This window comes from Anabrus simplex, chromosome 2, assembly GCF_040414725.1.
Source record: "Anabrus simplex isolate iqAnaSimp1 chromosome 2, ASM4041472v1, whole genome shotgun sequence".
In the NCBI taxonomy this organism is placed as follows: Eukaryota; Metazoa; Arthropoda; class Insecta; order Orthoptera; family Tettigoniidae; genus Anabrus; species Anabrus simplex.
Window position 1 is genome coordinate 555,244,997 of NC_090266.1, and position 24,237 is coordinate 555,269,233.

General features: G+C 41.0%; 1 protein-coding gene across 2 annotated transcripts in view; it reads left to right on the forward strand.

Annotated features, from left to right (window-relative positions):
- Positions 1 to 24,237, forward strand: part of LOC136863599 (vitellogenin) — a 419,790-nt gene that overhangs the window by 391,141 nt on the left and 4,412 nt on the right. For both annotated transcript variants that reach the window (XM_068226214.1, XM_068226215.1), the window contains exon 23: positions 5,344 to 5,574. In XM_068226214.1, the coding sequence (XP_068082315.1) occupies positions 5,344 to 5,574 (231 nt within the window). The remainder of the gene's footprint in view (positions 1 to 5,343; positions 5,575 to 24,237) is intronic.

Genomic DNA, 24,237 nt, shown 5'->3' on the forward strand with positions numbered 1-24,237 from the left:
ATTGGCGGGTGTCATGCCTGCCGTCTCGAGAGTGGATGGACGATAGGCTATCAGGAAGAAAGGCGTCCTCTCACCCCAGTCCCTCTGATATGCTAACTACCTTCCTCAGATATTCCTCGACTGTCTTCACGAACCGCTCCACAATACCGTCTGATTGTGGATGGAGAGATTTAGTTCAGGTCTTGCATACACCGAGACTTTGCAGAACTTCCTTCATTAACGTTTACTGGAAGTTCCTTCCCTGGTCGATGTGTAGTTCCGAATCCTTCGGAACATCAAAGTGGCAGAATAAGTTATTCACCAGGGCACCGGACGGATTGCATAGAACTCAGGCCTGTGAGTGAAATATTCGATGGCTAGGAACAGGTAGCGATTTCCGGCTTCCAGTTCGGGAAATGGTTCTGTGATGTCGATGACTATTCTGGCCAAGAATGCTCCGACGTTGCACTGCTGCATCTGGCCCCTACTCCGGGTACGAGGGCCTCGGCTCACTGCACATGTGTCACATATTTGGCACCATATTTCGATGTTCGTCCTTAGATGTACCCAGTAGTAGCGTTCCTGACTCAATAAAAGGTTTTAGTAACCCCAGTGTGGCCTGCAGTAGTGTTTGCGTGTAGCTCAGCCACGGCATCCACCCTTTTTTCCTTGAAAAGTATCAGATGGACGACCATTTTCTTGCCGTCTAGCATGAACACTAGCACATTACCAACAATTTTGAACCCAGGTTCGGAACTTCCATCCGCTTACAGTCAAATTTATATTCTTCCTGCCCTCTCCAAACCACTAGAACGGTTGGTACATGTTCAAATACAGGAATACCTGCACTCTCACTCCCTTCTGGATCCGCTACAGTCTGGTTTCATGAAGGGCCATAATATAGCAACTGCCGTCCTGAAAGTGACTGACGACATCAGACAAGCAATGGAAGAAAGACAAGTGACTATACTCACACTCCTCGACTTCAGCAGTGCTTTTGTCACGATCAATATTCATATATTGTTAAAAAAATTTAAATCATTTTTTGGTACTCAAGCTTCAAACTTTTATCGCTCTTACCTTACAGTTCGTAACGTTTCATAGATCACGATATTACTTCACAGTCGCGGGTGAGGAAGGCTGGAGCTCCACAGGGTTCTGTTCTTGTTCCTTTCCTGTTCGCCCTCTATATTAATGATATATCCTATAAAATACAGTATAATAGCTATCATCGTTGTTTTCGATGATCTCCAAATTTAATGCCACGTTAATATAAAAGATATATCTCACGCAGTAAGAGATATTAACTCCGACCTTCAACAACTCAGTGTGTACGCCAGTGAAAACTCTTTCCTCCTTAACCTTAAAAAAACTCAAACAATTATAATCGGTTCTCAGAAATTATTAAACGCCATGTATAACAATTACACTATTCCTCCGGTGACATTAAACGCAACCCTAACCCCATTCAATAAGGAAGTGAAGAACCTAGGTATGACCCTGACTGAAACTCTTGACTGGTCTGCACACGTACGAAATACAGGTGGAAAGATATACGCGACGCTAAACGCTCTGAAATGACATAAGGACATTTTGCCACAAGGCATACAGATAAAACTTCTCCAAACATTGATACTACCAATACTTGACTATTGAGACTTTGTCCTTGTTAATGCGATCCATGAACAAACTATGAAACTTCAACGGGCATTGAACTCTGGTCTTCGATTTGGTTTTAATTTGAGTTATGATGCTTACATAACCCCTGGCTGAAACCCGAAAGGCGACGGAATTTGCACACACTTACGTTGATTTATCGAATTCTGAAGGAAAATCTGCACAAATACATTTCTTCAAAACTCCATTTATTATCCCTATTAAAAATTGTGAAACTAGATCCGACACTTTCTTTCCTATTCCCATTAACCACTCTTCAATGTATAATAGAACCTTCGTTGTGGCTGGGTCACGACTTTGGAATTCACTTCCAGCTGCTGCCAGGAACTCAACAACAAAATTCAAAACTGCATGCAGAGATTACCTGTTGAACACCGCTGATTGTCTGTGTGAATGGTGACGTCTGATAGGTTGTGTAAATTGTGGTACGTAGGATGGTAACATTGGCATTTTACTGTACACCTGAAGAACACTGTTGTTCTTATGATTAATATCAGGTTATTATTATATTTTTATTGTTATGGAGTAAATGTATATGATATTTAGCTTTTAACTCGTATACATAGACCATTGTTTATTGCCACACTTGTATTTCCTATACTTTATTATGTTCTGTTTATGTACTGCTAATGTTTGTCAGTTTGTATGTAACTTCTTCATTATGACTTTTTCTCATTCTTTTTTACTTTTTGCTCCGTATTTCTTCTTATCTTATTTTATTTGTTGAGCTTTGCTTTCACTCTTCTTTATATGTACTCGATATGTGTTATTTCGGGCAGTTAACCTTGATTTTATAATATAGTAGTACAACACTTTTATATATATACATCAACTTGTAATTTATGTGGTTAAGTGTAAGAGAGGGCCACGAGCCCTAACTTGGCCACTGTTAAAGTCAAATAAATAAATAAATAAATAAATAAATATATGCGTTAGCGAGGTGTCGTTGACCACTGGGTCCATAGTGCTTTGTACGTCGGGCAATGCTCGGTGATGTCCTTCCATGTTTGTCACTGTCCCGACTTGACTTTTCGCAGGATCTGTCCTAATACGCATGCTGTTCCCTCCTCAGTGTGGCAGAATCTCAGCCTTCTGTTGCAACAGCTCTTACGATTCGAATCTCTACTGTATTTGCCTGTCATTTAACAATGAGAGTGGGGGCAGTTATTAGGGGACAATCTCATCATGATTAGCTTTAGGTTCACCCTCGCGGGACTGAATTCGTACTTAAGTTCATCATGACTTGACTGAAGTCATTAGTTCATAGCACAAAGCTTATGTCACATGATTTGGAAGCCATACTCCATCTCGTCAGTTATTCTAAACATATCATAGTAACGAAACGTCCTACTAATTAAATCCTGCGTCTGACACCAGTTGTGGCGAGTTATCGGAGTCCTCTAAATTTATTGAACTACTATTTACAGTAAATTATAGATTCACTCGAGCTTGAGTTTTCCACTCGACACAGATTTTACTCACGATCATAACAAACACACATCACGCCGGCGTATCTATCTCCTATTGTACACATGGTTCTCCTCACGGTTTCTCACAGCGAAGTGCCCTTTCAAAACAGTTCGCAACTAGCAAGCGTCGTTGAACTCTGCTTAGCTGACTGACCACCATAGGTCTGCCTTCATTGTCACATTATTTTACAGTTGGTGTGATGCTCGTGAATTTGGCTTATGTACTCCTTTTCAGAAAGGTCTGAAGGAACAAATATCACGTCGCTAGAGATAGAGGAGCCAGTTAAACTCCATTAACATATTTCCTCTACCAAAGATGCTGGGACTGTACCTTAATTAAGGCCACGGCTGCTTACTTTCCACTCCTAGCCCTTTCCTGTCTCATCGTCATCATGAGACATGTCTGTGTCGGTGCGACGTAAATCCAATTGTAGAAAAATAGGGAACAAAGTACTCCCAAATCAATTACCTTATGGCCATTTTCGTCTCTAAGATTACTCGTGTCCGCCTCTGCAGTGTAGTGGTTAGTGTGATTAGCTGCCACCCCCGGAGGCCCGAGTTCGAGTTCCGGCTCTGCCACGAAATTTGGAAAGTGGTACGAGGGCTGCAACGGGTCCACTCAGCCTCGGGAGGTCAAATGAGTAGAGGTGGGTTCGATTCCTACCTCAGCCATCCTGGAAATGGTTTTCCGTGGTTTCCCAATTCTCCTCCAGGCAAATGCCGGGATGGTACCTAACTTAAGGCCACGGCCGCTTCCTTCCCTCATCCTTGTCTGTCCCTTCCAATCTTCCCATCCCCCCGCAAGGCCCCTGTTCAGCATAGCAGGTGAGGCCGCCTGGGCGAGGTACTGGTCATCCTTCTCAGTTGTATCTCCCGACCCAATGTCTCACGCTCCAGGACACTGCCCTTGAGGCGGTAGAGGTGGAATCGCTCGCTGAGTCCGAGGGAAAAACCTACCCTGGGGGGTAGTCAGATTAAGAAAGAAAGAAAGAAAGATTCCTTGTTTTATTTTCAATCTTTAAAAAAGTTAAATCACTTTCTCTCCGCTGCAATAGAATAGAATAGAATAGAATAGAATAGAATAGAATAGAATAGAATATATTTATTTATCACCTACAGGATGTCCCAATTACAGATGATGTAATAGAAAATATAAAAAGTAATTAAATAATTAAATAAAAAATAAATTAAATAATATACATACAAATATACAAATAGATATAAATATTCACATGTTTTCTACAGATTATTTACATAATTTTAGCTTTGTCTTTCTCGGGATTTGGTTTTTTATTGCGTTTCTGATTAACTTTTTATGAGAACACTAAGTTGCAGGAAAATATTATTTGCCAAAGGAAAGTGGTACCCTTTTCTTCAAAAGAGATGTAAACCTGAAAGTAGATAACTCTATTGAGGAGGAAACTAGTGCTGGCCGTGAAATCTTTTAATTACCAGGAAGGAATAGTATATTTGCAGCCTTCGTTTGGATTAAATCAGCTTCACAGTTAGGAGGTCACGGAGATTCTGAAATCAATTCGGCAAATCTGTTCTGAGGTTTGGAATGGGGATCACCTAGCCTCGTGCAGCCAACCGAGGAGCTGTTGGTATGGAAGGCAGTGAGCCTGGCTATGAAAGACGAGTAAAACGGCTGAAGAATTGCCAAACAGACTACCCTTCACTCCAGATACTGGCGGCCGTCACTTGACGACGCAGCGGTCATCTTGGCAGGTCCAGTGTCCTAACCACGCTGTATGAGTTTGTTTGAATGCTGTTGGTCATTAAAAATACATGGGACGTTATAGTTTACCTTCGTATACTATGCGATATATTACTAATGTCACCTCCTTACCTGAATATTGTTCGTTGTTCTGGTAAGTTTATTTTGTAGTTTTGGTTATAAGTGACTTTTCGCATTCCAATGTGATTTGATTGTTTAAGACGTATTTGAGAAGTTACTGTCATGATCAATACCTAATGTTTGTAAAACATTGAATATTGGTGGCAATCTTTTGATCTTCCATGACATAATTTCGAAATCTTGAGGGTCTTTGGGAGGTACTAAACCACAACGAAATTACCAATAACTCCTCGACTACTTTCTTGTACATATTCTCGTGTACTTCCTCCATACGGAAGTGTGTTGCTCCGTTTGTTATGGAGTCATGGCTCATACTATTGTGATGTCATATGCTATATACTATTGTTTTTATTTTTGTAGATGGCAGAGATCAATGTAGATAACTACAAGATAATCTCGTTGCTTCCTGAACTGCGCATTGCTATCAACCAGAAGCCTGTTACACTGACCCCCATGCAAGTGACTGAACTGAGGGATCTCAGTGGCACAACCATTGCACAAATCTCTACCAGTCCCGACCGGACCATCAAGATTCGTCTCCCAGAACACGACATGACGGTGTTGTACGCAAACTCATCTGTTCTTATTTCGGTAAGTAACTATAACTGTGTCGTTCATATCACATACCCACGATCTTCAATCTCCGGAAAGAAATCAATACGTTGATGAATGGTGGTCACGAGCGACGATTTATCTTTTCCTTATACAGAGTGATCAGATATGCTTTATTCCGCAGTGTGTGGTGTTTTTCTTGAGGGGTGAGCAGCCCGGACGCCGGAACGGGATGGTGCGGCGCGCCATTACGTGCTTTGTTTCCTGACCGTGGTCTTTGCTTTGTATACGCGCGCATCCCTGCTAATTGACCTAGTACACGTGTGCGATGTGTTTATCTAATTTTCTTAACTCTGTAATTGGTCAAGAAGGATTTTTTTTTTTTTTTTTTTGCTATTTGCTTTACGTCGCACTGACACAGATAGGTCTTATGGCGACGATGGGATAGGAAAGGCCTAGGAGCTGGAAGGAAGCGGCCGTGGCCTTAATTATTGTACAGCCCCGGCATTTGCCTGGTGTGAAAATGGGAAACCACGGAAAACCATCTTCAAGGCTGCCGACAGTGGGACTCGAACCCACTATCTCCCGATTACTGGATACTGGCCGCACTTAAGCGACTGCAGCTATCGAGCTCGGTATGAAGGATGTTATGGCTCGTACGTTTTCAACGGTACAGCAGTCTTTATGTACGACGTATTTGTGTTAACTTAGTCAAAGACGGTTTCGAGGATGATTCCCAGGTGTAGAAGTTCCAATTCGAAAAACAGTCCATAATCTTTATAATGAATTTCAGGAGACTGAAGGTATCCAGCCTAAGAAACCGCAAAAGCAGGGTCAATTTCTCACCGAAGAAATATGATACTGGTCATGGTTTGGAAAAGTCATCTAAAAATTTATTTCGTTGTCTCGCACAACAACTGGGGAAAAGGGTACTCAATTATTACACCTACAAGGGGAGGCTATGCCGCATGGGTGACCGATTCGGTGTGCCTTTGGTACACGTGTAAGGCATGACCAGGAGTAGCCTATAACAGGTGCAAGTAGTAAGGCGCAATTCTCAGCCGTTTCCGAGAAATTAAGTAGTGAAAAGTTCCAGTGACCTTATGGGCAAGCTATGTTTGCGAAAAAGACAACTAGCCCGCGGCGCAGCGGCAAGATCTTCGTTAGCGTGGGAACGGTGGATCGAATCCCGGCGATCAAATCCAATGAATTATTTTTTAGCGGGAAACGTTTTCTGGAGAAGTCGTACAGGAGCTGTTTGAAAAATTAATACTATTATTCCCTGTATTTTGTACAACTTATTCCAACCTATTTTTTATTCACTGTCGTGCTGTTCGCGCGACGAATTACTGCACGAAGTAGGATGATATTGGACATAGAAGCAGGGGAAAGAAAAACTATTGCGACATCTTCCACAAGTGATAAATGCCGTATTTTTGCATTCGCAGGGTTTTGTAAATACATCTATTGCAAAGTAAACTTCATTGACGTTCATGAACGATGTCCTGTCATCGCAAAATTCGTCCGCAAACTATGCGCATTTTAACATGCAGCAGAAAATTGGTGCCGACAACTGACGGTGTACCAGAGATTGAATTCTTATACAATCTTCTCTGGTTGTGGAAGTTATTTCTGTGTTATGTTCGATAATGTAAGCGCAGTTCTGGATTCTTTTGATGCAGTTTTTCACTTGCCGATAAAAATAAACATCGCACGGCTGCACTAATGGAGTGCATTTTGGTGGGATATCTTTTATGGTGCTCGTTGGTATATGATCTTAATCTGTGAAAATCCCATCATACAAAACTGGGTTTGTTTGCCCTCCCCAAGAGTCGATTAGGAAAACATATTTTTCTTCCTTCACGCATGGCTTTATCACATCGATCAGAAAATCTTTGTACAATGCCAATGGCAACGTTTGTATATATTTTCGCATACGTGTCTACTGATTTCTGCACCCTTGGTCCAAATTTTCCAGCCACCTCTTGCAGACAGATGGAAACCGCTGGAAGTAGTTTTCCGGATAGGGTCGTGCATAACGGGTGAGTCAGCCGCGCCTGACGTTTCTGCTTTTAGGCATCCCAACGAACGTCAATGGGGTGATGGTCGATTTTCCTTTGCCGTACTCCAAGCTACAGTCACCTTTAAAGCACTTACTGCGTCATCACTGCACGATTTTTGCAAAAACAGGTATGCGACAAGTATTTACACAATACACCAAACTGTCATACGGTTATGTAAAATGTACGTGTCAATTATAAGCTTTCAATTGAGTATGAAAGTATCGCTAAAAGTGATGGTATACTGATAGAAAATGTGTTTTTTGTGAAGCGGAACGCAGTTTTACACGAAGTAAGCTTTTTGATACGCAGGAGGCAACAGTCAACGTGGTGTAGTGGGGTAACCACGGACGTGTTGGCGCGTGTTGCTTTGGTAGGTGGGTTCGAATCGCACGAGTGATAAGTATTTTTATTCACATTTTAAACTTTGAGGATAAAAAAGAGGCAATTCGTGCCACTTTCGACCAATAGCATGCATGTTGAATATGTAGTGGCCTGACACTTGGTATAGTCCAGCAGTCCTGGCCATTTCTTCGCTATGTATTCAGCAGATGAGTGTGTTGACATGCTTCTCATCTACGGCGTAGATACCAGGCGAGTTGGCCGTGCGGTTAGGGGAGCGCAACTCTGATCTTGCATCCGGGAGATAGTGGGTTCGAACCCCACTGTCGGCAGCCCTGGAGAAAGGCTTTCCGTGGTTTCCCATTTTTCACACCAGGTAAAGCTAGGGCTGTACCTTAAGTAAGGCCACGGCCGCTTCCTTCCCACTCCTAGCCCTTTCTTGTCCCATCGTCTCCATAGGACCTATCTGTGTCGATGCGACGTAAAGCCAATTGTAAAAAAAAGAATCTAAGGCGAAGCAAGACACAACGCACAGGAAGCACAGCGCCTGTACCAGGAAAGATTTCCACACAGACAACAACCAAACACAAATACATTCACGAGGGTGGAGCGACGTTTGCGTATAACTTTGTCACTTTCCCGAACAGGTCCTGTTCTTTTTTGCTAGTGGCTTTACGTCGCACCGACACAGATAGGTCTTATGGCGACGATGGGATAGAAAAGGACTAGGAGTTGGAAGGAAGCGGCCGTGGCCTTAATGAAGGTACAGCCCCAGCATTTGCCTGGTGTGAAAATGGGAAACCACGGAAAACCATCTTCAGGGCTGCGACAATGAGATTCGAGCCCACTATCTCCCGGATGCAAGCTCACAGCCGGGTGCCTCTAAACGCTTGGCCAACTCGTCCGGTACGGTTCCTGTTAGAGAGGTACCAGTTACGTCCGGTGTAACTGCTGAGATGGTTTTGGACACTTTCCGGGAGAATCCTCACACGAAAACCCGGGCAGTAGCACAACAGGCCAACATTAGCCAGTCTTCTGTTGTAAGAATATTGCATTCCAGTTCTTTTTGTCCGCATCGCCTGCGATAACAACAAGAACTCCACGGACGAGATTTCGAAACTCGTGCTGATTTCTGTGCGTGGATACTGACGCAAGTGGCAAATGATCCAGCGTTTGTACCGCACATTTTATTTTCGGACGAGGCACGATTTCATAAGAATCGTTCTGTGAATCGCCATAGTATACACTACTGGAGTGTTGAAAATCCCCACTGGGTAAGGCAGGCAGCATTTTAGGCACGGTGGGGAGTAAATGTCTGGTGTGTTATACTGGGTGATCACCTAATTGGACCATATTTCTTTGAGGATCATTTGACTGGAGCCCGGTAGCTACAGTTTCTTCAAGACCAACTACCATTGCTGTTACAGGATGTGCCCCTGATTGAGCGTGTAACCATGTGGTATGAACACGACGGAGCTCCTCCTCACATGTCAGCAGATTTTCGCAACTACTTGAATGTTACATATCCCGGTGCAGGATAGGACGGGGATGACCTTTCAACTGGCCTGCTAGATCGCCCGATTTGACGCCACTGGACTTATTTCTATGTGGCTATTTGAAGGATATAGTGTACGCTCAGCAGCCAAATAATCCTGAAAGCCTTCGAAACCTTATTACGGAAGCCTGTGAATCCGTAACACCTACAATGTTACAAAGACCCAGAATGGCAGTTCAACGGCGTGCTGAAACGTGCATTACTGCAGAAGGCCATCTATTCGAACACTTACTGCGCTAACTGGCTGTTGCCCAGTCAAGCGTTTTCAAACCCCCAACCATTCAATCTTCGTCGAGCCCTGCTTACAAAACATCCACATAAGAAGCTCTAATGGCCTAGAACAGTGCCAAATTGAATGATGAATAAATGAATAAATTAATTAATTAAATAACCCACGACGTGAGGGCATTCGGATACATTGGCTCTATGGATGATTCTCGAAGTACAAAATGCTTAACCTATGACACCACGGCGACTCCAGCGAGTGGGTTTCCAGAAAGCCTACTAGCTGGAATACTACTTCCGCTTCACAAATGTACACATGTTTTCTACCACTATGCCATCGCTTTTAGCGTTCATTTCATGCCCTGCTGAAAGCTTATAATTGGCACGTGCTTTTTACATAACCATATGACAGTTTGATGCATTGTGTTAATGCCCGTCGCATACGGTACATGTTTTTTCAGAGGTAATGGTGCAGTGACTGGTTAAAGGCGATTGTTACTTGGTATGCGACAAAGGAGATTAGACCATAACTGTAACAGTGACGTTCGGTGGGATGCCTAACAGCATAAAACATCGGGCGCGGCTGACTCACCCGGTATTGTGCGGTATATGAACGCGTGACCTTAGTCATATCCTCCTGTTTAACAAGCAAAACCTTTGATCTTTGTTCGGCGAGTGTTCGGTTGTACTTCGACTGGTATTGGCACCCTGGAAAGAGTCGAATGTAAGTACTTTATTGTCTACATGATATTTTACTTTGATATAAAACAAAATATTTATTTTCCAAATACCTGTTTGGTTGGTGTTTATCACAAAATCCTTGTCGTAGTGTGAGATGAGGGCTCGTGTTTGCATTCGAAACTTTTCTGCTGCAGCAAGGGTCTCCATTGTCACGGTTTCTCTTTCCGACAAAAATTTTGTAAGTTTTCTCTGTGGAATTCAGTGTCTTCGTTTGAAGAACTTCACCGACGCCTCCGAAGCTTTAAATTCCAGTTCCAGAAATTGTCTGGCAGCAGCCAGAGCCCATTGCTGCAAGTTCCTCGTCGTCACTTGTTGGTTGGACTGGCGAGCATCTACAAACCGATCATGAGTCAATGTATCAATTATTTTGTATTTATCTCTCTTGGATCCATCTTTCCTAATTTTTTCCTCCCATATCTTCAACTGATCTATTCTCTTCAGACGGGAACCTCCCTGAATTTTCAGAGTTTTCAGGGTCCGTTTTAGGTGCTCTTTCACCAAACTGATCATCTTTTTTTTGTAACAAACGGAATTATATCCGTAACGATTTTCGACCTCTTTTGCTATGGTCGTCCGATTGTAAGGCAGGATCTTCAAATTCTGCGCAAAGGCCTTCTTCGTCGGGTTCTGCAAACATAATAAGATCGTCTTCTGTAACAAGTATATTTTCCGCCATAGCTACCATTATTTTGCTGTACAATTTTGCTCCTATTTTCATGTGATCTTCTATAATCACTGAGGAAGGTTCCGTCGCCATGTAAATATTTTCAAGAAGGAGCTGCTCACAATACACTAGTGCAGTTTTTAATTGTATTTTAGACTTTTCACTAGTCTGCAAATTTTAATCAGGTTCACTTTCTTCGGCTTTCGAAGGCCCAGGCACATCGCTGACACGTGAAAAATCCAACATCTCGCAAAGTAAAATATCACGAAGCTACTACCTGAAGAGCCAACGAACAAACGCGGCTTCTAACGAGCCTGGACACCGTTTACGCTCCTGCTAACCAAAATTTCTTTTCGTGTGCAGCTGTCCTCGCCAGGTCAAAACATGTCCCGACGGATACCCGTAGAATGAGTCACTGCTTGTGGGATACGAGGAAGTCCGTTATTTCACAGAAATGATGAAGGGAACAAAGAGTGCGTTTTAAGTATAAAAGTATACATATAATAGAATACGCAGAAACTTGCATAATAATAATTTATTTACAATGCAGATAACGTAGAACGGATGTGATTGAAAGAAAACCTTTACTCCTGTACGACTTTTCAGAAACCATTTCCCGCTAAAAAATTATCGGAATTGATTCGAAAATGAACATTATTGAAGACACCTTAATATGTGAGAGATGTGAAATATTTGAAAAATCGTCGTCCATCGGCGTGATTCGATCCAGCGACCGCGCGGTTACGAAACGGAGCTCCTGCCGATGTGCTACGAGCTCGTAATCTTTTTCGCAAACATAACGTGCACATAAGCACGCTGCAATTTCTCATTAAATAATTCTCGGAAACGGCTCAGAATTGCGCCATAATACTTGCTCCTGTTATATTCCTGGTCATGTCTTACACGTGTACCAAACATGGGTCGAATCGGTCATCCATGCGCCATGACGTCCCCTTGTTAAATCCATATAAAATAACTGTGGCACATGCTCTTCAACCAGATGACCCTGTACATAGGTGCACATTTTGTGAGTGGAGCTTGAAAAATGTATATAATGGACAAATAGACCTAATACGTTGAAAGTCTGTTTCGATTACAATGCGGTCGTGAAAATTTAATATTCATTGACATGCCCCTCAACGGGCGACTTAAACGCACTCTACAGTGTGCTAGCAGCAGTGCCAGACCTGTAGCTCAGATCCTTTGAAACTGAACAAAGCTGGTCTAGGCCACCATAGCTCAATTGGTAGAGCAACCGACGCGAAATCGGGAGGTTGTGGGTTCGGATCCCACTGGTGTCCGGCTGGCCATTTTTATTCTGTACTTAACATCTCTTCAACACGTACTGCATGTACGTAACACGACCTAATACGTTGAAAGTCTGTTTCGATTTAATATTCTTCTCGGACAAGGCCTGGTTCCATGTGTGTACACACAACAATCGCTAATGGAGTGCATCCAAGGTTAAAGAACCATACGACCAATTTTTCTTAGAATACAGTTGATTCTGCTACTTATGTGAATACCATACTAACCCCGTTTTTCAGAGAATTGACCGACAGGTTGCGTGATTTAGCATTTTATTCAATAGAACTCTTCCACTTCTCACACTGAAAATAATTCCATGAGAGAAATGTTCAAAGTGTTTCCTCAGAACAGTGTTATTGGTAGAGACTGGTGGCCCCCTCGGTACCCCGCCTTATCCGCCTGCGATTTTTAACTCTGCGGCAAAATAAAAATGCCGTGCATAGACGAACCCGTACCGTACACCATACAAGAACTGAAACATAGCATTCGTCAGGAAACTTCTGGGATTTCTCAACGTGAACTACAGTGAGTGAAGAATAATTTCCTAATGAGGTGCCAAAAATGTACTGAAAAAGGAGGCGAGCAATTTTAACACCTTCCATAATTTGATAAGTATTGTCCTTATTAAAAACGTTTGCGTTAATGTTCACTGGTTTACCTTCCAACTGCTGACTTCGACCCGCTCGCGGCGAACAAGCTAACGCTTGAGCATAGTAAAAACTTCGCGCGCAGTAGTAAATCATATCTGATCACCCTGTACTGTGCACATTTTGTTTAGGCTTTAGTTGTGTTTTGATTTGTTTCCATTTCCAAAGGAAAGTTTTCAGCTATTCATGAAAGAACTTTGCATTACTCATTCGTCTTTAGGTAACATGCATTTACGTTTAATCTTTCAGCATTTAATCTGTATTAATTGACAATCTCAGCTAAGCTTTTCTGTGAAATTTTGAGATGATAGTGAAATGTGTTAGCCGAGTGACATCGGCACTGGTTTGTGACCAAGACTGCCACAGTTAGAATTCAGGGGAGTGCGTATGGATTTTGAAAGGGATAATCAAATCGCTGTGGTTGAAATTCTATGGCTATGATCATGGTATCGATAGTCTCGTAAAGCTATAAGATTGCTTGCTTGATTTTTTTAGACGACCGGGTGAGTTGGCCGTGCAGTTTGGGGCAGTAGTAGGGCAATAGGGTTCCCACCCCGGGCCAATAAGTGGCCGCGGAGAGGGTCACGTGACTGCTGACTCAGCAGCGCGGGAAATTTGAATTCTAGTAGTGTACCTAGGCCGATTCCAACTCTGCGGTCATTAACCCGAGGTCATTGACCCCTAGTATAGTAGTAGAGCAATGACGATTTGCGGATTTTGCATAAGAGAGCGCGCCTAACCTCACAGTCGCCACCTAACGGGGCATAACCTCACTTTAATGGCCAGTTGCCCTTCCCGACGCCTAAGAGAGAGTCTAACCTCACATCCGCTATCTTGAAGGGGGCGATCCTTAGTTTTGCGTCAAGATGTCCTTCCCAACGCCAATTGCACAAGATGGCGGCTATACAAGGCTCCTTATGAGACGGCCTAGGGGCGCTTGCGCAAGATCGCGGCTAAATACGGCTTCTTATGGAGAAAGATGACGGCCATGCGCAATTGCGCAAGATGGCGGCTATACATATGCTCTTATGGAGAAAGATGCCAGCCTTGTGCGCTTGTGCAAGATGGCTGCTATACATGGGCTCTTATGGAGAAAGATGACGGCTATGGGTGCTTCCGCAAGATGGCTGCTATACATAGGCTCTTATGGAGGAAGATACCGGCCATGGCGATTGCACAAGATGGCGGCTATACATGGGCTCTTATGGAGAGACGGCTACGGGCGATTGCGCAAGATGGCTGCTATACATAGGCTCTTATGGAAGAAGATGCCGGTCATGGGTGATTGCACAAGATGGCGGCTATACATGGGCTCTTACGGTAAAAGATGACGGCCAAGCGCACATGCGCAAGATGGCGGCTATACACAGGCACTTATGGAGAAAGCTAGCTTAGAGGTTCTGTGCAAGATGGCGGCTATACACAGGCACTTATGGAGAAAGCTAGCTTAGAGGCTACTGCTCAAGATGGCGGCTGCATTTATGAGACGGCTTAAGGGCGCTTGCGCTAGACGGCGGCTATACACAGGCTCTTATGTAGAAAGCTGGCTGAGGGGGCCTACTACAAAAGATGGTGGCTATACACAGGCTTGTATGGAGAAAGCTAGCTTAGAGGCTACTACGCAAGGTTGCGGCTGCTTTTATGAGACGGCTTAATCAATCAATCAATCAATCAATCAATCAATCAATCAATCAATCAATCAATCAATCAATCAATCAATCAATCAATCAATCAATCAATCAATCAATCAATCAATCACTACTGATCTGCATTTCGGGCAGTCGCCCAGGTGGCAGATTAACTATCTGTTGTTTTCCTACCCTTTTCGTTAAATTATCGCAAAGAAATTGGAAAATTATTCAACATTTCCTTGGTAAGTTATTCCAATCCCTAACTCCCCTTCATATAAACGACTATTTGCCCCAATTTGTCCTCTTGAATTCCAACTTTATCTTCATATTGTGATCTTTCCTACTTTTAAAGACACCACTCAAACTTATTCTTCTACAGATGTCCTCCCACGCCATCTCTCCACTGACACTAGGAACATACCACTTAATCCACTTAATCGAGCAGCTCGTCTCCTTTCTCCCAAGTCTTCCCAGCCGAAATTTTGCAACATTTTTGTAACGCTACTCTTTTGTCGGAAATCACCCAGAACAAATCGAGCTTCTTTCTTTGGATTTTTTCCAGTTCTTGAATCAGGTAATCCTGGTGAGGGTCCCATACACTGGAACCATACTCAAGTTGGGGTCTTACTAGAGACTTATACGCCCTCTCCTTTACATCCTTACTACAACCCCTAAATACCATCATAACCATGTGCAGAGATCTGTACCCTTTATTAACAATCATATTTATGTGATTACCCCAATGAAGGTCTCTTCTTATATTAACACCTAGGTACTTACAATGATTCCCAAAAGTAACTGTCACCCCATCAACGCAGTAATTAAACCTGAGAGGACTTTTCCTATTTGTGAAACTCACAACGTGACTTTTAAGCCCGTTTATCATCATACCATTGCCCACCGTTCATCTCACAACACTATCGAAGTCACGCTGCAGCCGCTCACAATCTTGTAACTTATTTATAACACTGTACAGAATAACATCATCTGCAAACAGCCTTATCTCTGATTCCACTTCTTTACACATACCATTGATATATATAAGAAAACATGAAGGTCCAATAATACTGCCTTGAGGAATTCCCCTCTTAATTATTACAGGGTCAGATAAAGCTTCGCCTACTCTAATTCTCTAAGTTCTATTTTCTCTTTTTTCTAATCAAATAGCACTCATTTTTGCAGTAGTCTTCCATGATCTACCCTGTCAAATGCCTTAGATAGGTCAATCGCAATGCAGTCCATTTGGCCTTCTGAATCCAGGATATCTGCTATATCTTGCTGAAATCCTACAAGCTGAGCTTCAGTGGAATAACCTTTCCTAAACCCAAACTGCCTTCTGTCAAACCAGTCATTAATTTCGCAAACATGTCTAATATAATCAGAGAGAATGCTTTCCCAAAGCTTACATGCAAAGCATGTCAAACTGAGTGGCCTGTAATTTTCAGCTTTATGTCTATCACCCTTTCTTTTATACACAGGTGCTACTATAGCAATTCTCCATTCATTTGTTATAGCTCCTTCGACCAAACAATAATCAAATACGTTTTTCGGATATGGTACTATATCCCAACCCATTGCCTTTAGGATATCCCCAGAAATATTTTCAATTCCAGCTTCTTTTCTAGTTTTCAACTTTTAAGGGCGCTTGCGCAAGATGGCGGCTGCTCTTATGGAGAAAGCTGGCTGTGGAGGCCTACTGCGCAAGATGGCGGCTATACACAGGCTCTTATGATCTTCTCCTCCTCCTACTCCTCTTCCTCCTCCTCTGTCGGGGGATAGCTTTATGTCTGTATCGAACAAGTTTAAACGTGCATTACTATAACGACGCGATCTTATGCTTAAGGCTAGAGTGAACACGTGCTATTATTCTGTTTTAACCTGCAGCGATGGCTTCATCATTGTTATGCATGTTTTGACTTCTTCGTTATGAAGGTTACTTACTGACTGAAGGCTTTATAGATAATATAAGTAAGAATTTTTCTTTAGTCTCCCAGATACAGTGATAGAGAGTAGAGCGCTTTATTCGCACATGACGAGAACATTAATAGTTGATGTACGAGGCTTCAAAGTAAACGGCAACAAATTTCTGTTTAAAGAAGTGGCTGTGTTGGATTGCAGTGTGTTGTGGGCACCAAAACTTGTTAGTTTAGTACTTAGTCCCCCTCTCCCTTACTGTTTGCAAACAGATGAAGATGAAAAGCAGACTCAATGGATTGAAAAAATATGTAGGTTTGAAGTGCGAATAAAAAGGAATACCTTATCGATTTCTATCTTTAATGATGAAGTAGGGTGTCCATCATTTAAAACTCTTCTGAAGGTTCGTAGTAGAGAAACATGTAAAAAGTCTTTACAACATGTGTGCATGCTCTTTGATTGGTTGTGTTGCAGTGCATTCCGCGAGGTGAACAACATATGTAATTTGCAGTGTCAAAATAACGGTAGTGTGAAAGAAACATTTGTAGATTAAAGATATCATGTCATTCCTAACTGATACTAAGTGTAATGCAGTTGAAAAGGCAATCGTAACGTTTTATCCATGCAAAAGGAAACTAAACACTTTTAGCGAGGAAGAGTTAAATGTATTACCAAAGGCATTTTTGGTTAATGTAGCGGTGAATGCTGTAAAGAAGATCTAGGATAAGGTGCCTTGTGAGTGGACTCAAGATCCTGTTCTGTCAAACGTGTAGTTTACATCATGAACAAGTGAGTTTAGGTAGGAGACCTTCAATGATATAGTGCCGTACATGTCAACTCATTAAACTGTATCACGGATCTAAAACTAACGAGTTGTCATCTCTTATAAACACTTATCATGGCTGCGAAAAGGGGTCCAAAACCCTTTATAACGCAGTTAGGAAAGAAGCTCTCAATCGGTTCCATGGACACGTCTTAGCTGTGGCTTGTCACAGAATCTTGTTGTAAATAACACTCTATTCAGTTCCTAATCATTCAACTGCTACACGAATTCGTCAACAGTATAGCAGTATACGATATTGCACCGGTAACTAGGTCTGCCAGTGAACAAGGGACACCCCACGGGTACTCAGTTCGACAGGATTACTGGCTAAATTAATACAAGTGGCAGGATTGACATAAGGTACCGAAAATAAGAATATTTGATGTTCAGAAAATCATATAACTTTTTTATTCAAATAAAATAAAACTTTAGCCATCGTGATATCTATGATGACGGAAAATGATCGCTACGTTACGATAATTTACTGCTGAATCTTGATGTGACTTAAAAATAATACTAACAAATGGGTTGGTACACGTGACACTTAATTTTCCGTACCATTATAACAGAGTGTTTGAACATGATATATTTTCGTTTGTTAATATTAATTTAATAATTTGGAATTTATTTAGTCTGAAAAAAAAGATTGGTGCATCTAATTCCTCGAACCATCTGGAAAATACATTCAATTTTAATGAAGTGTGTAAGATAAAATATTCAAAATTAACAAGTTTACTTCCTTTATCAAAATATTAGTGAAATTTGTTCATCAAAATTTTATTAACATTTGACTGAAACTTGAATCTACTAATTTTATGTAAAAATTAATTCGAGACGTCGAGTATATCTGTTTAAAGTCTTTCCCACGTATCTCCTCGTGAGAACTAGCAACTAACTTTACTATCGCGTGGTCACTATAAGATACTGCAATTATCATTATCCCTAAATAATCATTAAATCAAATATAATTTATCGGCGAGGAAATCTAGTCAAAAATTACAAATAAAATGCCTTATCTTACCTTATCTTACCTTATCACTAGAAAATCTTACTAATTATACAAATAAGTACTGGAAAATTCGATAAAGAAGAAATATTTACAGTGTCTACATGTCACATCCATGAACTAATCAATATCACCAATCTCCAGAAGGTCCATTTAGAAATGCCATTATAAATGTGAAGTCTCCACGTGAGTACGCATTATGGCGATAAAAAGTGAGCTCGCCTGGTATCGAACTATAATATTTTCAGGATACATATTTGAGAATCTATTTTCCAGACTTGAGGTCCTCCAGTAAGATGTACACATACATTAGAAACTTTGAATTACTGACTTCCATGAGTTATATCAGGATAAGCTTATTCCAAAATAATAAGGCTGAATGATGGAGTACATCGATCGACATAGATTTATTATTATCATCATCGGAAGATATTACTACAGTGACTACACCTCGTATAATCTGGACGATCCATTATCTCCATTTCCTATCATGATCAACATCATGTGTAAAAAATATTGTAGCAATAACACGTGATAATTCAACATCAAAACGACTCATATCACATGTACTAAGTCCACATACATTCCACGTACAATAACAACATTATAATGACGACTAATATTCATCACAACCACATATCACACAATGTGTAGTCAGAAATTATGTAAGAACCTGTGTGATAGTACATATATCACACCCCCGAATTATATGTAGAAGTTATAGATATTATTGTCAGTATTCGATTTTTATTATTATTATTATTATTATTATTATTATTATTATTATTTCATTTGTATATTTTGCCATTTATATTGGTAAGCTGGAAGATATCCACATATGTAGGTATGAGTAATTTGTTTTGCACGAGTGGGAAAACATTGCTGTAATAACTCTGGTAATTTGAATGAGTCATATGGCTACCCCAGTGTCTGTTGTGATGTACTTGTGTCAGGAAATTCCATTACTCATGTATATATCCCAGCCTGATGAGATAAGCTTGTTGTTGTACCAGGGAATTTTGGTGATTCATGTAAAACTCCCGAGTGTTTGTTATTCTCTTGGAAGCAAGGAGAAGTTCAGGGCTTGGTCTTGACTAGAGATCACTCATGATTGGTGGGCAAGCACCAATCCAGACGTATCATCTGACAGGAGGGGGATGTTGATGTCTATAAAGGTTGATGATACGGCGGCAACCAGGTCATTAGAAGAGATTGTAAGAAACATTGTAAGGGTGATTGTAAAGGAACGAGAAGGAAGATAACTACAACCAGTGACACTGTATGAAGGAACGACAACTGGCACACTGTACTGGAAGGAAGTGGTGCTGATACACGGTACTGGAGTGACACGGCAGCAATGGACTGGACTTCAAACGTTCGTGGAGCGTAGTCTAGTTATGTTCGTGGAAAGTGACTGATTGTGGAGAGTGCTTGCGCATTAAGTATTGTAGCACTTGTGGCGGCCTAGCATTATATGTTGGTGAAAGCTATCTCAGACTTTCCATAAATTTATGTTGAGGATCGACCGACGTGTGTATATATCTTTACAACAAGTGTTAAAATATGTGAACACAGTAGTACAAGGTACAGTGTCTGTGTGATGTGATGACTGCCGATTATGAGAATCGGTAAGTCGAATTGATATAGAGACAGTGAAGGGTATTTATCTTCATACATGTACATTGTTCATCGGACCATCTACAAATGGTAGTTTAGTTCTCGCTTTCGTTTTCCCACGGTTTTCATTATTGTTGTTGTAAATATGGAGTCTTCCAGCAATATTTTATGTGTGTATTATATGTATAATGTTGTATGTCGATGAGGTGCTCATGGACGGAATTTGTTCAGAATATAGTTAGCTATTTTAGAATCAGTGTTATTGATAAACCTAGGTGCAGTTCCTACCTAATTAGTCGTTTTCAGGAGGTTAGGTAAGGCCTGCAGCAGATGTACCAGTACGCAGCATTATGTACACGCCCTGGGATATAAAGTTTATCATGCTCTTATCTAAATTCGAGGGATCCATTCTGGTGAACTCTGGCGCCCATACTACGGACATTTCGGTTAATTATGCTTATTAATTTTATTAAGTTTTTGAGTAATTTTATTTATATATTTTTATTCATGATTTTATTTAGTATTATCATCAAAAAAGTTACACCTGTTATCGTCCAGAAACAAGTCTTATTCCCATTAAATTTGTCTCGATGACTAAATAATCCATTAATAATTATATATCACTCCGCATGTACTCCTAATAAATCCATAATCTCAATTCAGAATTAATATCCTGATGACATGCTATCACTACCACGAGGCACGAATCTAAGTCAAAATATCATGAAAATATTTAAAAATTGGGAAAATATTACCTCGATAAATTCATCTGACACAGATTAACTCACTAATATAATGAAATTCGTACAATAAGAAAGGATGGTTCCGATAACACATGGATAACTTCAACTGATCTGTAATTTCCGAACTCAACAACACGTGGACAAGAATCTGAACAAGTACACGGATTAAGTTCCAAGTCCTATCTCACATATTAGGAAATAATCAATGAAATATCGTGAAAATGAAAACAACTACAGACTATAAGATCATTCCAAAGAAGGAATAAGGATAGAAAGAAAGAGCTACAGAGAACAGCTATAAATAAGACGTTGCCGACTTAAGTTGAACTCCTGGGGTCCCCAATCGAACATTCTAGGGCTGAATTCCTTGCATTTCTCCGTTGTTGGCGCCGGTCTATCGACTTAGAAACTCATGATGGAATGTGTGTAGTCTCTGGCACGAACTCCCGTCTTCTGGCGATGAATAATGTAGAGGTCCTCTTCCTCGTTACACTCCTTGATGATATTGCTGAAACTTGTACAGAATAGATTAAGAAAAATCCTGGGCACAATCCTGCAAGTTGTTACAGAAAGACACGTACTTTTATGAGTTATCTGATATTTTCGACGTCTGTTGGTTATACTAATTATAGTCGTAGGCTGACATAATTTAAGTAACAGTTGAAAGCTGGAAGTGAGTCCACTATCCCTGTCGATGGCAGTATCTCCACTGACGTTCTGCGATGAAATAAGCTGAAGTGAACAGCAGTCAGACGTGAAGCGAAGTGAGCGAAGTGAACGAAGTGACAGAAGTGAGAACTTGCATGCGTATGGCTCGCTTTAAGTACCGTAGTACCCCACTCGTTGTAGGAAGTAGTCAATTCAAGTACTGAATTCTTGTCGGTTTCATTAATTAAATTCACCTTATTTTCTGGCAGTACACCATAAAAATTTAATAAAAATTCAGTTACTAATTTTTACAATTCACACGTGATATCATTAACACCGTCCAGTCAAATATCATTATTGTACATCTTCATAATTATACATATCACGCCGTCGAAGATATTAAAAGTATTTCCTTTGCTTTTAATCCAATGCGACTGCAGGCGAACATATTCTAGCTATTTTCATCTCTGTTCCACTTTTATTTTTGTTTTCCGAGCCAGCTAGACTCCCCCTTCAGGTTAGAAAACAGCTCGCCACGTGGATCAAGGACACACGCGCGCCATGCCGACAAAGACTAGACTCGTGACACACTGGCCCATATTCAACCAGCTGAGACCAGCATACGGTCACAATATCAACCCGCTGTCGTGTCAAAGAAGGTAGATCCAATGATTCGTAAATCAGATATGGTTTACCACTCTTAGTGGGTGTAGCGGTAATCTAGTTATCACATGTAGGTTTTCAGGCGCCTATATCATGGAATTTTGTAGTTTATATATCCTGAGAGAAGGAACCTCACTCCATCACCAAACCGAGTGATATCAAAAACTCCAGATTCTCTGCTCGAATTCCTGTAACTATAAACTGTACTGTACCCGTTTTCCCTTTATCAACATCTACAAACTCCTGAAATCTTGCGCTCTTGTAGGGACGAATACTCGGTTTCCTGTATAGACGTCGTAATGATTTCTGAGGAGATCTCACTAACACATCCTTCACATCTGCAATCGTTGCTTGTGGCATTCGCAGGCTATGTTTCCCACCTTCATTTAACAGAGTCCCAGTCCTTTCCAATTTCTTAGCCAAGGACTGTATAGTCGATACTGCGGGCTTCTTGCGGACTCAAATTCCTCCTGAATTCCAATTATGTCGGGCATTAATTCTGAAACCATGTAGGCCTACATCCGAATGGAATACACTCGCTGTTCTACAATCTACTCCATGCTTGTCACCTGTGAACTGATAACATATTCTGTGATTGGATGTGGGCAGCTACGTGTCCTTCCCGTATACTACCATCTGCCGGGCCATCTACACACTATACACCATTCGAATCCGCAAGGGCTACGGGATATTAATAATATGCCATAACTTATATCATTTAAAAACATCTACTGCGGAGGTATTAACTAATCTTCAGGCCTATTTTATACGAATCACGCCGCAGTACGTACTTGCTGTTAAAGGTATTTCTGTTATGAGCAATGTTGACTTTAGAATAATTTAATATCTTTCTTGTAAGTAATATTACCAGTCGTTGTTTTGAGCAATAAGGCGCTAAAATATGTAAAGATGGGGAAGATTTCAGCAAAATGATCAGTATTTTCTCAGAAGATGAATTATTTAAAGCAGACGAAGGGAGCATATGCACTGAATATAGTGTAAAAACTGAATCGATACTTAAGAATACCATTTCATATTCAAAGAAACCTCTCCAAATTTTAAGTGCGTGCATGTTTTTTCTTCAATTCTCATTGATTTGTATTTAGGACTGTCGTCCAGGAGGCAGATTCCCTATCAGTTGTTTACCTAGCCTTTACATAAATGATTTAAAGGAACTTTGAAATTTATCAAACATTTCCATTGATAAATTATTCATTACCTAATTCCTCTTCCTATAAATGAATATTTGCCCCAATTTGTCCTCTTCAATTCCATCTTCATATTTATTATGATATTTCCTATCTTTGAGAGCTCCACTCAAGCTTATTGGTCTGCTAATGTCATTCCACGCCATTAGCTCGTCTCTCTACTCCTAATTCTTCCTGGCCCAAAGTTTCCAGCATTTACTTGTTTATGATTGTCTCAGCTGCACCTGGCAATCTACAATTTGCCTGTACTAACAGCCTTGAGTGTCTTTATCGGGGTCCTAAAGTTCATGATAAATCGTATTTTTTTCTTAGTTTCATTTGAAAACTTAGAACAAGCACATTTTAGTCAACTCTGAAATAAGGGGGGCATGTATTCGTCGTATCTTGACCTTTTTTTCACGACTTTTGTCATAATTCGATAATGTTGTTTTGCAAGTTGCTTTACGTCGCACCGACACAGATAGGTCTTATGCCGACGATGGGACAGGAAAGGGCTAGGAGTGGGAAGGAAGCAGCCATGTCCTTAATTAAGGTACAGCACAAGCATTTGCCTGGTGTGAAAATGGCATACCACCGAAAACCATTTTCAAGGCTGCCGACAGTGGGTTCGAAACCACTATCTCCCGAATACTGGATACTGGCCGCACTTAAGCGACTGCAGTTATCGAGCTCGGTAATTCCTTAATTTTATAACACTTAGGTCATATATTAGTGACATTGTATTCATTGCTTAAACATTTGCTTGCCAGTTGTCACACATCCCTGAATTGTTGCTTGAAGCTTTCACAGGATTTTCCCTTAAATAAAAAGAGTTAAACAGGCCTTCTAAAACTTCAAGGTGGTGTAATAAATCTCCCTTTGCTTTCTCAAACAACATTCGCAACACATCCCGTTCTGTGGACAACAA